The sequence below is a fragment of the Scatophagus argus genome, chromosome 19, assembly GCF_020382885.2.
Source record: "Scatophagus argus isolate fScaArg1 chromosome 19, fScaArg1.pri, whole genome shotgun sequence".
Lineage (NCBI taxonomy): Eukaryota > Metazoa > Chordata > Actinopteri > Scatophagidae > Scatophagus > Scatophagus argus.
The window spans coordinates 11,116,371-11,133,486 of NC_058511.1; the positions used below are offsets into that span (position 1 = coordinate 11,116,371).

At 41.6% G+C, this 17,116-nt stretch overlaps 1 protein-coding gene across 4 annotated transcripts in view; it reads right to left on the reverse strand.

Moving 5' to 3' along the window:
- Window positions 1–1,472: 1,472 nt before the first annotated feature.
- sgk1 (serum/glucocorticoid regulated kinase 1) overlaps window positions 1,473–17,116 on the reverse strand; it is a 32,204-nt gene continuing 16,560 nt past the window's right edge. The window contains exons 4-13 of one of the 4 annotated variants that reach the window (XM_046372952.1): window positions 14,089–14,152; window positions 5,726–5,801; window positions 5,447–5,522; window positions 5,107–5,295; window positions 4,868–4,999; window positions 3,873–4,109; window positions 3,685–3,780; window positions 3,354–3,509; window positions 3,156–3,245; window positions 1,473–2,939 (exon numbers count right to left, since the gene is read on the reverse strand). In XM_046372952.1, coding sequence (XP_046228908.1) covers window positions 2,772–2,939; window positions 3,156–3,245; window positions 3,354–3,509; window positions 3,685–3,780; window positions 3,873–4,109; window positions 4,868–4,999; window positions 5,107–5,295; window positions 5,447–5,522; window positions 5,726–5,801; window positions 14,089–14,152 — 1,284 coding nt within the window. In that variant the 3' untranslated portion in view covers window positions 1,473–2,771. Of the gene's footprint in view, window positions 2,940–3,155; window positions 3,246–3,353; window positions 3,510–3,684; window positions 3,781–3,872; window positions 4,110–4,867; window positions 5,000–5,106; window positions 5,296–5,446; window positions 5,523–5,725; window positions 5,802–5,918; window positions 7,147–7,366; window positions 7,520–7,828; window positions 7,984–14,088; window positions 14,153–17,116 lie in introns of those variants that run through there. The other 3 variants (XM_046372954.1, XM_046372955.1, XM_046372953.1) reach the window with 3 other exon arrangements.

Below are 17,116 nucleotides of genomic sequence, written 5' to 3' on the forward strand. Positions count from 1 at the left end.
ACTGTAATTATTAATGGCGACCAAATTGCCAAGATTAATAATGACAGTGTTGTCACTACTTTTACCACCCTTATAAAGAGTATCACAAAGAACATGGTAACATGGCAGTAATGTCAGTTCCTTATGAAAGGCTTTAATTCTCGGTCATGACAGCTTTGCCATCACTGCTTCATCTGCTCCATGCTTCTCATCTCCCTCTTCTGCTTTTTTTTTTGGTTTAGTTTGTTTCTTTCATTTCTCTAAGATCTGCCATACCTCACCTGTATACACCTCAGTAAATTCTGTCCATTAAAACACAACACAAAACTTACTAAGCAAAATGTCTGTAATGCCATATTTGTTGTCTGAGTTTTTGGCAACTGGTTTACTTTATCAGTTCAAGGCTTGACCAGCAGATGGCCATGTATGACCACGGCTGCTGAGGAGATGCAGAAATATTGTAGCACATCTTCATCCCAGCACAATTTTGCAAATCGCAGAGATTATGATGTACACTATATGTGAGCGAATGATATACAGTACATGGATATAAAGACTGGAATGGAGGATAGTAATTTGAATAATCTCAGATATAACACAAGGAGACTTTGTGTAGATCTTCATTTTAGATAATCAGCAGCTCCAAAAGAGGATATCAGAAGCTCTGAAGAGCACCAATGTTTTGAAGTGACTTTCCAAAATAACGCTTTCATCAGTTATATTTCTCTTTATAAAGCTTGTGATAGCATTTTGAATTGGATTCCCTATAGCTTTTCAATCAGCTTCTAACACCAGCAATGACAAACTGTTGGTGGGACAAGTCCAGAGAGTTAAAAAACTTTATGGGCCTCCACATTTTTCACAGTTCTCTTATCGAGTTAAACTTTATGGTGAAATTCCTTTTTCACTTCCTAGGAAGTTAGAGGTCAGAGGTCACTTACACAATACCCCCCTGGATGTGTTAGACTTTCATTCTCCACCTTTAAGACACCCCAGCACAATCAATTAACCATGGACACAACCTTGAACTCTGCTAGAAGGACGTGTTTTCTCATCAACACACCAATTCATTCGTAATATTCCTGTTTTTCCATCAAAAATCAATGCTCCTCCAGTGCAAATGTAAAGCAGTGTGGCCTTCCAGTCAATAATTTGCCGGGAAACAGATTCCCCACCTCCCCCACACACACAGGCATCATCATCGTTGTATAAGGTTGCTGACGCATGTAGGAGGCCAAAGTCCACTCTACACTAATGTGGGACGTTTGGCAGGGGTCAGTAGCTCAAGCCCTTTTCAGCAAGGATTAGTAGATTTTTATCTTTTCAAAATTTAACACTTTTTAGTTTATTCTAAAATAATGTGTTTATTTTCTAGTAAAATAAGTAAAAAAAATATCTCTAACCTGCAGACTGAAGGAGAATTCCTACATGTACATTTCATGTACATGTAGTCCATTAGTATCAATGATGAAAAACAAGCTTATAAGATGTAATAAAGTTAAACTTTTATTGCAAACCGAACATGGTCACATAAATCTTAAACAATTTTACAATTTACAGTACATTTAACATGAATTATTACATATACATATTTAAGCATACTCTTAATCATTTTTGTTCAATATACATTAAAACTAGTACACATGACTTCAAATATACAAACAAACTTAAATACCGTCAAACTTCATTACAGCAATATTAAAATGGAATGTTCAGTTTCGATGTCAGCTCGGCTGAAGGCCGCTGTTACATTATTATGAGGCGAATGGAAGACCGTAAGAGGGGGACACAGCTGGCAAGCAGAACTACACATTTCTGAACACGTCTTTCTTACCTAGCAGCAGTGCTCTGTCTTCCTTTCTCTCGATCAGCATTACCGTTAATGTTCTATGTGCAAATGAAGATATGAAACATCATTTGAGTCCCTACGTCTCACACATTAAAGACAGAATAAGTATATTAATTTAGTGCTACACTGTCTCGGGTGACTTCGAAAAATGGCTCCTCCAGCCTGCAATCAGGTGTGGAGCGGAGACACCGAGGTTGACACATACAAACCCAAAAGATGTGAGTTTTCTGATGGAGAGAAAAAACAAAAGGCACATTTGAGAGAAAAAAAAAACCAATCCCCCTCTGTAACATTCAGCTGTAAATGACTCCCTTTTGTAAGTAAATGAGAAGAAACTAAAGCACCAAAATAAACCTCCAAGCTACTCAGACTAAGAAGGTGGTGGTCAGACAGAATCTCAAAAGAGAGAAGTTGTTTCGCTACATAGATGAAGATGGAAATCCTTGTCGGGTTGGTGTAGTACAGTCCAGCCTTCTTCTTTTGAAAAAAGGTCGAAGTTGGTGTGTGCTTGTCTGTTGTGGCTTCACGGTCGAGTTGGACTTTTAAGCTGCCTGAGCTATGTGCGAAGGATCTCCACTATCAGGTAAGAGATGGGCAACTGAAGATTGTAGAGCATGTGTGTCTGTTGCGGAAGGTTGAAGAATTTGTGCGTTGGTAAATCTGGGCTTGATGGAGAATTGTAACCCCAATAAATCATTTAATTATGGCAGATGTCCTCTTGTAGCAAGTTGTTCTAAACGCATTCAAGAGTTGGGGAGATTATGGCAAGTGCACATGTATAACTTCTTTGCAGATGCAGAGATGTCGCAGGAGTTGGTTCAGAAATGTCTATCATCCTGATTGGAAATGCAAGGTGGGGTCAAGATGCAAGTCCATGGACACACCACAGTTTATGTCCTGTAAGTCTGGATTGGTGTCCATATTAGGTGCCTGTGTTTAAATCCTATAGGTAGGAGTCCATAGACGGGGCGTAGGAGAAGCCCACAAAGGCCTCGGCAGCCTCTTTGATGCTGGCTGTGACGAGCGCGCTGTCGGGGGAACAGCCAATTGAGCTGGGCACCGGCTCATCTGTGAACTCTGGATCAAAGTGCCGTAGGTCGTTGGGTCCCGTCTGGGGGGGGGAAGAGAGGGGAGACAAGTAGGGATTAGTCAGGCTTTAATAGTCAAAATACCTTGCCATAATTGGAAATGCCTTAATTCAAAGCAAGGATGTTCCATGCTCTTGATCTAGTTATGTAAATGTTAATACTGAGATTGTGGATTAGACTGTAAAAAATCACAAATCTGCCATCATCAGCACTTATTGGAGTATGAAAAAGGAACATACCACGTTAGGGTTAAACGGAGGGGTGATTTTCTTGGCGTTGAGGTCATCCCAGTTGATGGGGGAGAAGAATATGTGGTTCTTAATTTCAATCTGTGAAGAGACACAAATGAAGAGTAATTAAATGATGTCCTTTAAGACACTAATATGCAGATATGAATACAAATACTTTCTTATACTATTACATAACCAGACACTTACAAAGTCCTCTGTGCAGCCCAGCCTCTTGGTCCGGTCCTTCTGTAGCAGACCCTCCAGCAGGTGTCTGGCTGCGTTGGAAATGTTGGGTTTCAGTTGCAGCGGCTTGTTCAGGATGTTGTCGTACATTTCTGCTGTATTACGACTGTAGAACGGAGGCTGGGGGAGGTACAAAAAGAAAAGATAAGTGTCATGGCAACAATAAGGAGCAAGGAATTTGCATGATGAGTGCTGATTATATCACTGTAAATATATCTGGAGCACGAATGAATTGAAGAAGGGTGGGTGTAATTTTGCTTTAAAAGGATGTAAGGTTAATATGGATGTTACTCACCAAGCCATAGAGCATCTCATAGAGAACAGCTCCTAAACACCACCAGTCTACTGTCCTGTCATACGGTTGCTTATGTAGGACCTCAGGAGCTAAATACTGCAGAGAAAGAAGAGGAGAAGTGTTAAGTTACTGAACATTACAGAGCGCTGTCAAAGGGAGTGCTGGATGAAGGGATCTTTTGTCCTTACCTCCGGCGTACCGCAGAAGGTCGACGTGGTCCCGTTGGGTTCAATGTTCTCCTTGCACAAGCCGAAATCTGTAAGAATGATGTGCCCCTGTGAGTCCAGCAGGATGTTCTCTGGCTTCAGGTCTCTGTAGACAATGTTGAGGGAGTGGAGGTAACCCAGTGCGCTGGCGATCTCTGCTGCGTAGAACCTGGCTCTAGGCTCGAGGAAGCAGCGCTCTCTCTGTAGGTGATAGAACAACTGGAAGGCAGAAGAAAACAAGGAAAAAGAGGTCGAAGGTTATTACAATAAGTGTATGTGGTAACAAAACCTTTAATATCTTGATAATGTTATAGATTATCTAAAAAGCCCATGAGCAGAGATATGAAGTCAGAAGGAGAGAGACCCGCAGTAGAAAGACAACTACAGAGACAGAAAGGAAACAGGATGGGAGGAAATAAAGAGGCAGGAAGGCGAGAGCTTAAAAAGTTTGACAAGGGAAGAAAGATGAAACAAGGGCCAAAGGTGGAGTGAGAGAGCAGTGGGATAGAGGGACAAAAGAAGGGAAGAAAAGAGAAAGGGTAGAAGGAGAGAAAATGCATCCTGTTTCCTGACGAGGGCCATATTTAATCAGCACTGTCTCTACTCGTCCAACAATGACAGGAAATTAGCTCGATTAAACACACACTGAGTCTGAATGGCCCTGCTAATTTAGGCCCAGAGTCTCTCCCGCTGTCCCAGCCCACCCCATGACTTCCTGAGAGGTGTTTCCTTTGGAGAATGAAAGACAGAAAAAAGAAAAGACAGAGAGCGGCTGCTTCTATTCTGCTTGTCATGACAGGATATCCCTTCTATGTTTCTGCTTCATCTTTATCTCTGACTCTGGCACTATATTAAATCTTGTAAAAACTCATTCATCTTTAGGTCCTTCTTTAAATAGCCCAGATTCTCCCTTCGCTTCTATCAACGCTGCTTCATAGCCTTATCTTTTATTGGCAGCAGTTCGACTAGTAACTCACCTCTCCTCCATTGATGTAGTCCAAGATGAAGTACAGTTTGTCTGCTGTTTGGAAAGAGTAGTGCAGGCCCACCAAGAACGGGTGCTTGACATTCTTTAGCAGCACATTCCTCTCAGACATAATGTGTTTCTCCTGAGGAATCACAAGAGCAGGGGGGTCAGAGAGGTCGAAAAGGAGATGCCGTTTGTTGTACATTTATGTGTATGTGTGTTGTCAGTTGCTGGCGCGTCTGCACTTACCTCCTTCTTCTTGAGGATTGCCTTTTTCTGTAAGACTTTGACTGCATAAAACTGGTCATCTGCGCGATGGCGTGCAAGCAGCACCTTGCCGAAACTGCCCTTGCCGATCACCTTGAGGAAGTGGAAGTCACTGGGTTTGGCTGAGGGGTTGGAGGATGGACCGAGGTTGATCTGTTGGGATGGACTGGGCTGTGACAGGCAAAGCAAGGAAGAAGAGAAGGATGTTGGAGCCATAATATGTACAACAAAATGTATGTTAAACATGTAAACAGGGGTATGAGTGCATTTCTCTGCATGTGGTACAATGTCAACAAAGGACATTTAATGCAAATATACTTACAGGAGGAGAAGGGTTTGTGTTCATGAGCTCAGCATCCTGAGGAGGAGTCAAGTTCAGAATAGACTGAACTTCAGGACTGAAAAATAAACAAGTTCAAACTTAGCTTGTCTCATAACAACTCGTCAAAAGTATCCTCAGCTGTTTATTTAGCATGAATCAGCTGATCTGAGAGTCAAAAGTCACAAAGTTTCCTCAGAGGACAAATAACTGGCATTTCTGGTTGTGTTTCAAAGTGTTCTTATGAACTCAGAACAATAACATGAGTCAGATGGTACTCACTGCTTGCAGGCGTAGGAGTTTGTGGCAAGCCTTTGAATGAAGTCGTTCAGCCCCATCCTCCTCTGTTTCATAAAAGCTGCAACACAAAAAGGAAAACAGTGAATGTTTAGATTTTTAGATAAAAAAGCGACAAAAGATGTCCATCCATGTCAAGGAAAATCAGCTAAAAAAATATCCAGCTGCAATTCCATACCGGTCACTAATGCCACTAGCCCTCTGGACTTCGAATAAGTCAGGACAGGCTTTTCTGCTTCTGTTTTGATCGTCATGATGTGATGAGTTGAACTGCAGCTCAGCACTCATCAGCAGCCCAAAGGCAAAATATAAACGACTTGCTTTTGGCTCTGGTTTTATTACAGGCCGAAGAGGAGGAGGAAGACGACGCCCACACACACACACGCCCACAATCTCTGTGGGCGTGATCCTCTGCAAACATTTCTTTCTGCTAAATGGACAGAGAGAAGATGATCGATCTCGTTCTCGCCCAATCAGAGGCCGTTGCGCCCCCAACGCGTCATAGCCGCACCTCGTGAAGCGCTTGCGTCAAAAACGCAGGAAAAAGGAAGAAAAAAAGTTCTTTACCACCACTCACAGAAAGGCCGGTTTGGATTATTTGCTCATTGTTTGTGCAATACCATAGCAACTTTGCTTAACATCCCATGCGTTGTCTGTCATCCAGAAAGCACCATTTCAGTACTCAAAGCTGCGAAAATAAATCCTACAGGCTGATGACATCCAGATGTGTCCACATGGTGTATGTATGGTGCCCCTCAAACTTCTGTGAGTAAGCTACAGAATAAACTGCAGATTTTTCAAAAAGAGAAGCAGCAGTGAAAGTGTTCAAGAGAGAGATTCTCCAAGCTCCTGGTTATTTTTGTAGCACTGTTTCCCATCGAAGCCCCCTGAGTTTGTAACTTGGCCCTGTACAAATAATCCGATAGCCTCTTAACTAGACCTATCAGCTTCACTCTTTGGCTGCTTCTCAATTAAAACGACCGGGAGTGACGCAGATTCCCTCGGCACACAAAAGACGAGAGGGAGAGCCTGAGCCGAGGGAGGCCCGATGCCAAGAAAAAGCCGCGACTAGTGGAAAAGTACAGGCTGAGAAACTCCTGAATGCATCCAGCTTAAGCGAAAAAAAAAAGAAAAAGAAAGAAAGAGCAAGATCAGTCCTACAGTCTGTTTTAACCTACTGGTAAGTCTCTCAGAGGCAGCCAAAACACTTCAAAGTGATGTTCAGGAGGACTTTATTTGGAAAATTGCCACTTTTACTGTGCGCTGGCACACAGCAGACCGGTCAGGCACGCTTATGTAAGGCGCCTGGTTCAACTTACACTCCAGCGGAATGAAAGTATCAGACAGTATCACCTGTGAAGGCCAACTTCATTTTAAGACATATTGATTACAGTGCGTAAAAAGGAAAGAAAGGGACATAGAAAAAAACATCTAAATTTAAATAACTGACACTGCAACTTCTAAAAACAGTTTAGAGAATAACAGAATGATTAAAATAAGTAATCAGCTGTAACATCGCTGTACAGTACAATAAGAAGCCATTTACAAAGTCTCGTGTAAAAATACCAAAAGCTGCCCGATCTACATCCAAAACACACATTCAGTTTCCACAGAAAACAAACAAACCTTTCAGCTCGGAAGGAGTTCTCATTTGGACGCCTGCAGCACCAAAGCTCAACAAGTTACAAAAGAGAGCTGCCAACAGTCCTCCGCCACTTTTTACAGACCCCCTATCAGCGTGGCATTTCCACGGATAACAGCATCATAAATCCAGGTCACTAGATTATGGGGTGAATAGAGCCCCCCTCCACCCCACCCCACCTACCACCATCCGTCTGCCAATGCTTTCCTCCCAACAACAAACACAGAAAGGGGGGGGGGGGGGTATGGGAGCTTTGACTCTACGCTGACAAGATAAACTACATATCACAATAGGCTGGTAAACGCAGAGATGCCGTTAAGTCCCCACAATAAGATTAGTATCGACCTACAGTTTCTTACAGGAGTGTATCGGAAAATCGTAAAGATTTCTCTCCAATGGGGAAACCAGTCGCCGGCGCTTTCAAACTGAATATGCAGCCTACTTACAAGTCAAAGCGGTCGTTTTGTCTTTCATAAGGTTGCTTTATTTTCCGAAACACAACAAGGAGAAAGGCTTTAGGGTCCTCGACAGGCAGGTAATCGAAATACACCACATTCCTCTTCTTGGAGACTTTCATCCACAAGAATTTTTTTTTCTCTTTCTTTCTGGGCGGAGACGTCCCGCCTATATTTCCTTCCACTCTCCATTTGTGTGTTTCATGCATGGTTTCGTGAGTTTTCCTCAGGGCGGGGGTATAGCCTCTCATGAGCTCCTACTTTTTGACTTCAGTGAAAACATAAACCTAACTTTTATTTAGTTATTTATTATAGAATGAAATAAAATGAATAAACAAAGCCATTTATTGTTTGTTTCTGCAGCTACTTTCCCCAGGAACTAAATGCATAGAAGAGTACAAACACATGGAACTGACAGATAATTGTTTTATGTGCAAGGAATCAATCTGCAACAACGTTTATTTGCACACATAACAGCAACAAACATCTAACAATCACCATATTTTTGAGATCATTCCTCCTCAGTTTCATCTTCACAAGTTTGCAGGGGTTTTATTTTTTTCCCTCACTGTGGCCTTCTAGCTGAGGTCATTCACCCACGCAGTGCAGTGAAGTTACCCAGATTTGGAAATTCACTGAGTTCACACTGCTGCCAAGAAGTTCACAGCTGCCAAGAAGCTGAGGCCATAAGAATTAACTGTACGTCTTGATGAATTGCTCTCCCAACCGTTTAATGCATGTGTACACACTTGGGTGTTTTCTCAGGAATGTGGTGATTGCTGATTTTTGCCATTAGGCAGCGTAAATGAAAAGAAACAAAGGTGTGCTGAAGCGGACAGGTGAAATGTACACCAACGAGCAATGCAGCAAGGATAACATCGTGAAAATGTGGATCAGACAAAGATGAAACATGAGATGAGATGATGAGATGAACGCAATTCAACGTTTTCACCTGCGGCGGCGATTTTTAACCTTCACCCGTTCAGGAAAGAATCACTCAGAGCAAATTTCTCTTGATCGCACTCACACATGGAATCAAACCAGCAACGCATTTAACGGAGAGCAAGTTGGTGTGTGAACAGGTATCCCTTTGTGCCATAATAACGCTGAATATAATTATGAGAATGTGAAAGCGCAGACAAGCAGTAAATCAGTCTCAGAGAGTAAGAAATATGTGAGGTGTGTGTGTGTGTATGCTGTGCATGTGTGAGAGAGAGTGTGTATTCTTTTGCTCCTGAGCCTCCTGGTCTGTCTCAGAGAAAGTCGATGTATTCATGCAGGTATGACTCTGCAGTTTTTACTGCCGTCTCTCCCTTAACTCAGGTCAAATCTATTATTAATCCATCGCCCATAGCCACCTGATGCACACACCCACTCATACACACACACACACACACACACGCAGACCCGGAGGACAAAACAACCTGCAGAAAGTCTGACAGCACACACACACACACACATTGGCTAGAAGGCAAAACCAACCTGCAAGGAAACTGACGGAACATCCACACACATCCACACACACACACACATACAGGAAGGGGGTGTAGAGAAAGGTCACATCAGGTACTTCCTAAATTCCCTCAAGGTGTCCATCTCTGCTCTCCGTCCCTGCATCACCAAGAATTCAGAGCAGTTTGTTAGAAAAAGACCTTTTTCCTTGAGACAGCACAGGTTGCTGTGCTGCTGTCCTTCAAGAGGCATTTAATCCACGTCACCACTGACACCACAGCAGCAGTCCACATGGGACGCAAACTGACATCTCTTATCAGCACTTGAAAGCATCACGTGCCAAACAAGTGAAACCTCACATACCGTTTTTACAAATAATACGAACGCAGGGAGAACACGTGCCAGCACAGAAAAAAGAAATGTTGCCCTTGGAAACTTTGCCATCTCTGCACAGATGCACACAAGGAGATTGATTTTAAATGCTGAACGAGGAGCAGCTACTTGGAATTTTTAACTGGCTTGTAAGAACTAGAACACGTTACAGGAGAGGATCACAAGCGATGATGAAGAAGATTTTACCTTGGTCGGGATGTAAGGGCTCTTGCGCGAGCATCTGCGGTCATAGCCCAGAGTTGAATGAAATGTGAGAGAGGTGTTTAGAAAAGAACAGGAGAGAGGAAGAAAGACGAGTGCAGTGCTAACAGTAGGTCCACCCAGTGTTTTTCCTATCTGGCCCTCTTTCCCTTCTGGATTAACAGGCTGCTTGCGTTTGGGCCCTGAACAAGAGGAGGCTCCACAATATTCAAGCTGTGTGCTTATTGCCTTTCTATGCGTGTGTGTGAGACATTAGTACATTATGTAACCCACTAGTGGCACTGTCATCGGTGCCAAAGCCAGCATTGACTCATACACACGCACACACACACACACACACACACACACATTTAGAGGGCCATTTCGTGAAAGGACAGGAAGGGGTGCACTGCAGTGCCACAGGGGTGGAGGTGCGGGATATTAGAGTTGTAGTATTAAACACATTCAGACACACACTCCCTCAGCCCACCCACCTACAGTGTCACAACACGTACACAAAGACCAGCATATGCCCATGATCTCGCTGTCCCCGGCAGATGACATCCATCCATTAAATCCGTTCATCTCTTTCTTTCTCCCATGCGTCCATCTTGTAATGTCCGTGCTCTGTGCCAGAGGTGATGAGGGTGTTTGTGGCAACAGTTGATCTGGTGATGAATGCGAATGAGCCTCAGTGGTGAGGCACCAAATGACACCGTTACATAAAGGAATCGGCTATTCAGAGAGGACAGCCAGGCTTTTATTTTGCCATGGTGGAATGTCAGTGTTTGGCCAAACCAAAAAGTAGCAACATTTATTCCCTCAGCTGCCTCCGTAGACGGTCATGTGACCATCATTGTATTAATACTGTCCAGTTTTTGAATTTTCTTATCTTCCCTCCATGTTTGATTTCTGTCTGCTGGGCTATGTGTGTGTGTGTGTGTGTGTGTGTGTGCACTTAATTCTACAAGTCCCAGAGTTTCATAACAACTAAGAAATGAGTTGTCATGACATGAACTTCTGTCAGTTCATTGGAAAGTTCCCAGGAAGAATCATATTAAAAAAATCCAATTTACTGCCTTAAGCAAAAATAAATAAATGAAATAATAATAATAATAAATGCACTGTGCAATGTAACATATAAAAACAATTTTCCAAAAGAAGTTTCCAAAAATACACAATGGGATATAATAGCACAGTACTTTTTAGAAATTTCCTCTAGAAATCAACAACTGCCTATAAACTCAACACAACAAAACTTTCTTTCTAAGAAATGTTTTAGACAAATTAAACATCCATAAAATAAAGCTCTGTGGTGTGCTCTCATACTTTTGGCTATGAGAACATGGAAAAATATTTTTACAGCATCTTAAGCCTTGATTAGTACACACACCCAAATCTGTCTTAACCACAGCACTATTTGTAAATCCTCAGGATGTAATGGCAAAAAACATGTGCAGACATTCTCCTCAAAACTGTTCAAAGTCTCTGGTTTGGGAGTGTCTTTGAGGATTTTATATGCATGTGCTTGTGCTGTATTTGTTAATTTGTGTGAGTGTGTTTGCCTGTTTAACTATATAGGACAGGTTGACACAGGTGAGCAATGAGTTATGAATGGTGGGAGAAAGGAGTAAATAACAGCTTCAGAGAGAGAGCTGCGATGTGGCTTATTATTTCAGAACAAAAGAGTTAAGTCTGAGAATACACACATTCTCTCTCTCACACACACACATGCACGCACGCACACAAAAACAAACACTTTCTAGTCACACCTTATATAACTGTGGCAGCACTTCAGGAAGAATCACTCTAAGTCAGTGTGTAAATGCTAATTAACATTGTAGCAAGTTGATGAAGACACTAATGTATTTTAATAAGGGTTTTCTGAGCAGATGCTCTTTGTTACTTAAGCTAACTTTTTCTGAGAGGAGTGAAATCACACCAACATGGTTTGCAGTTTTTTCCTCCCTAATAACCGAAGGGTCAGAACTATCCTATAATTATTACTACTGAAACCATTCCTCGCTCTCCATCATTGCTCACACACGACTGCATCAGTGTAAATGACTCAAATGTGACGAACCTCAACTTTCAAGCGCTCCTGAAGCCATTAACTGCAGAGTTTGGAACAACAGGGTGTCTCAGCATCACGGCCGAGGCCACAGGAACGGCTTGTCACCAGCTCGGCTAATTGCTCGGATTTCTCTCCATACGCCGAAAACTCCCATAATTAACAGGCTGACTACTCCCAGTGAAAAACATTTCCATCAGAATGTGATTCTTGTCATGTCTTCCTTGAAGACGTTCCAGTAGGCGCCCACAGCTCTGCCACAAAGTGTGACAAGCTGTAGTGGAAAGTAATTAAGTATATTTACTCCAGTTCCGTGGCCTGGGAAACAGACGACTCTGCAAGCTCATGTTTTATTTGCTCTGGCAGATGTGTCTGGCTCCCCAGACAGATTTCCATCCGTCCTGGTTCATGGTGAGTAAGTCACAGCCGTTCAACTAATATGGGGCATGTCTGATACAAAACAACCAAGATGGCTGCGAGAGAGAGGGGTCAGGCATCGCTCAGAATAGGGACAGAATATTTTCACATCTTTCTCGGTGAAAGAGTATATTTCTGGTGGGTTTTATATTAGTTTTTGTCAAGTTTGAGTGGAGTATGGATTATACTGATCGGTGAAGAAAATTACCAGCACTGTCGCTTGAGTCTGGTAGCTCTGAGGGAAGTGTCGGCTGTTTTCGGTTAAACAAAAAGGATCTTACTCTTCAGCAAAAAGGTCTACCTCTGTAGAGATCCTTTCAATAATGTTAGACATTTGGAATAACAATCTGAACCTGGCAAAAACAAGCACTTTTAGTGGACCTACTTTGATGGTTAAGGACTACACTGCACTGCAGCTTGTTGCAGGGCTGAGGTGAACTACTGGACTGATTCCAAAACTTTCTGTACCTGGCAGTCATTAGCACACCAAAATATGTTCACATATTCACATTTACAAATTTGTGTGATGATGCCAGGCTGTCAGTTTGTCAGTATATCTTGAATATTTTCATATCATGTTACTTTATGAATCTTCAGTGACTACATTTTACAGACAAAGATTTTGCATACAAAACATATGGTTATCTTATAAAACACGATTAAGTGTACTGCATTATAAATGAAACTACCCAGCAGTATTTGAAATAGAACAAATAGCAGCATCTTAAACCAACTACAGAATAAAAATGTTTAGACATGAATTTAATAACCCTATAATATAATATGTGAAAGTATAACATGCTTTTTCTGAATTACCGGTACTTTTGATACTTTAAGTGCATTTTGCTAATGATGCTTAAGAATTTTCACTGTTACATTTCCAATGCAGAACTTTTACCTGGGTAAAGAATCTGTATACTTCCTCCACCGCCAGTGGAGCACTGGTGAACTCAAACACACTTACGAGAAGAGCTCATGTATTGGCACAGGCCAGATTCCCAGCAAAGGTAATGGTCATAATAAAAAACAGATAAAGAATAGGCTTTATGCCAAAACGTGACATGCACTGACACTGTGCACTGTGGACTAGACTATGATCTGTGTCAGAAATAGGGGGCATGATGGAAAATTAAGACAGAGTCACTTATTGGCCATAAACCGATGCTGGACTCTCACCTGATGGTACACAACAACAGAAAAGCAACAAGCACAGAATCATACTTGCAAACAAAAGTTGCAAACAGACGTTGGAAGGGTCACTGTGTCATGTGTGTGATGATCAGCACTCCACAATCTGTCTGTAAACACTGTTTTTCCTTCCAAGTCGAATTCCACCTTACAGTAAATAATAATCTTGGTTTATGAACAACAGTTATTATCCTGAGAGCTTAGGGGTTGGATTACAGAACCAAGGTAAAGTAACAAAGTGTGTGAGTGTGTGTGCGTAAAAAGATGAATCATGTTGCTCCCACAGCCATCAGGTTTGGGTAGAACGGAAACAACAAACCAGAGAAAAAAAATGGACCAGGAGTGAATGATTGGAGATAATTTTGGGTTGATGCTGAAAATAAACCAAAGTACAGATAATAAAGAGAAATGATCCGGCAATGACAATGAGGGATGATGGAGAAACATCAGAGGAATGACAATTTGTGAGTCTCACAGGCTGAGGGGAAAGAGGGAGCAACAGGAGGAAGTAAAGAATACAGAACAATGGACTTAGTTACTGGTGACTTACTGTTGTCGCTGGGCCAGCAGTAGCTGTCGGGGTCTGACTCATTGTGATAGTACAGGTCCATCGCCTGCATGGGGGAGAAATACAGTATCACCTAGTAAAAATAATGTTAATACTTACACAACACAGACGTGCAAGCGAATAGTACAATGTATAGAGAATAAAAGTGTAAAAGGATATAGGTTGTCTCAGGGCAGGACTTAAAGGCAAAATACTTGTTAAGTGAGGGAAACTTTGCTACATGGACTGAAAGCCAAACTCAAAATAATAATATAACAGCACAATGGCCCTGTTGTGCACAACCCTGTAAATCCAATTTTGGTTCCTGTTTTTCATTCTTGTTTGAATACAGCTGAATTATAATAGGTGTTTGACACCTTGTGAAAACTGCAAACCTGAGGCCCATTGTGGTCAAGCCACAATGTAGGTCAGTGGTTTCCAACCTGGGGTTTGGGACCCCCACAAGGAGCCACAAGACAAATCTCAGGGCTTGTGACAGCTTAGGAGAGCAGAAAAAAACATATTTGTGTTACACCAAATTATGCAGATTCTTTCTTTAAATGTTCTTCCTTACTTTTTTCTTGTGAAATGACCTCTAATAGTTATTCATTTAAAACAAGGGGGAGTTACAGTTGGTTCCCCACATGACATGTTTTAATGAGAGTGTTTGCAGGGGTGAGACGGCTCTGAATCAATTGAGCCCTTTGCTGAAAGTGGTGAGAGACCTCTGGTCTAACAACAGCAACAACATGAATACTATTGTGCTTTAGTAACACTGAACACCGGGATGAAACAGATCTAACACAGGTTGGGCCAAGAGATACACAGGACTTGTTGACATTAAATGTGCTTATCAATGCTTTCTGTCTATAAAGGAAATGATTTCTGATGCACAGCTAAGCTAGGTTAAGTATTCAGATCCTTGACATAATGTAAACATGTAAAAATACTCAAGACAGGGTCTTACATTTAAAATGTTACTTACATAAACACACAGACGTATTATCTTAAATTTTAAAAAGCAGAAATACTCATTTTAAAGAAAAATGACTGAAGTAACTGATTTATGATTTTGGTTTCCCGCATAGGGGTCAGGTCACAAAATAAGTCTGAGTGCTGGTGAGAAGACTGATGGGACACGAAAGAAGAAACAACAAGCTCAGCTCTGCAACAATAATTTTTTAGTAAACACTAGATAATTTGTACCTTGAATCATTGTTTAAATGTAACCATCCTAGAGGTTTAGAGCATAAATCTCTTTGGTAGATACGACAACTAGACCCTCCACTGTTAAAAGATGCCACATGCCATATATATTGGGAACCACTACATCTTTTATATATGTTGTTGTTGTGTTTGTGCGAATGTTGACCTTTGACTTGCCACAATTGGTTGCAAAAGTCAATGCATTGATCTGTATATGGCAGAGTAACTGCCGCTGAAATGTGCAAATCAACACTCCTGAATGAGCACAAATGTCTCAGTCGTATTTACGCCTGTCCTGCTTTTTCTTTTCTCGTACAGTAACAGTATAACTGGCAGCTGTCACAGACCCAGCAGCATTTGCGTCTCAGGACGTTCCCATGAAACTGCACAGTCGTGTAAGAGCTTCGTGATCGTTGCTGTCAGTCATCGACTTTTCAAAGGGTCTCTGTAAATATGGTCTAGTTTGTTATTCTACACTGCAGCTCTGAAAACTTATCACAGCTCTCAGTACTCTCCCATGGGTGTTTTCTGAGAACAAGACAAGCTGAGGCGTGTGTGTGTGTGTGAGCGAGTGGTTTAAATCTCATCACTCAGCTTGTTCTTTCATAGGCAATGCTTTCAATAATCTGCCCATCGTGCTGGTCATTTCATCTCCATGTAAGTTTTAATACATCTAAAGGCAGCCTCAGCCATCCATCTTTCCACTTTTTTTTTATCTCTCTCTCTCTTTCACACACACACACACACACACACAATCTCACAAACACGTTTATTGATTCAGGGGTTGCATCCATAGTGACAGTGAATCTAGGCTTTCTGTTCATTAATATTTCATCGCAGATTTATGTTTCCAAAAGAAGGCAGAAAGTTTGGGTTGTTCAAGCAGAGGCAAAGAAAGACAGAGGGGGAGGAATAGTTTTGATCTGTGTAAGGGTCAAGGAGAGGTGGAGCCTTGTATGACTTGACTGTGAGTCACAAGATAAAATATTATGCTTTTTAACATGTCTTTTTTTTTCTTGGAAATGTAAAGAGAAACTTATTGACAACAATAATAGAAGCATTGTGATTTCTAATAATATCATAATATTTTGATGTTCTGAAAATGTGTTTGTGTTAAGATCCCAAACTGTCAATGATTTCTTATTTTATGACATAAGATTTGATTTTCTCACACTGGTTTTTGACAGTTTCGTTCGATAGGAATACAAAGCAACACTTTGATTGAGGGAATAAGGCACATTTATGTTAGACTCTTACACATTTGCATCAATAGTATGAAAAATGTGGATTCCACAATAATGAGTCATGAGTTTACAGCATTTCATAAAATATTGTAAACCAGAAATGAAAGAAAAGGTCCTCAACTTGGATGTCACTGCATGACAATAACAAGTACTGCGAAAAAGGTGGGTCAGGTTACGTTGAATACCAATTAGCAGTACTGGTCAGCAATAAAAGTGATGTGGCAGTCAGCACTTTGCACTGCAGTGAATATATAGATGGTCATTTTTTTGGGTGTTTGTTGACAGCAGATCAGTGTGAAATATTACAGGGAGTAATGGAACAAGAAGGAGCAGCCACAGTGAGCTGTTAGATGAAGAGCTGCAGGGGACAGGCTGCACACCACCAGCCTCTCAGCGATGTAACCAACTCCTTTCACCGTGCCCTGCTGTTCGCAGACTCATGCGGTGTGCAGAATAACATCAGAACACAGTTGCTCAGAGAATGATGGAAAAATGGGAGTTCAATCAGGAGAGACTTCTTCATTCTTCATATTTTCATTGTCATGCCAAAGACTCATATTTCTCATCTTTGGCAGTAAGGC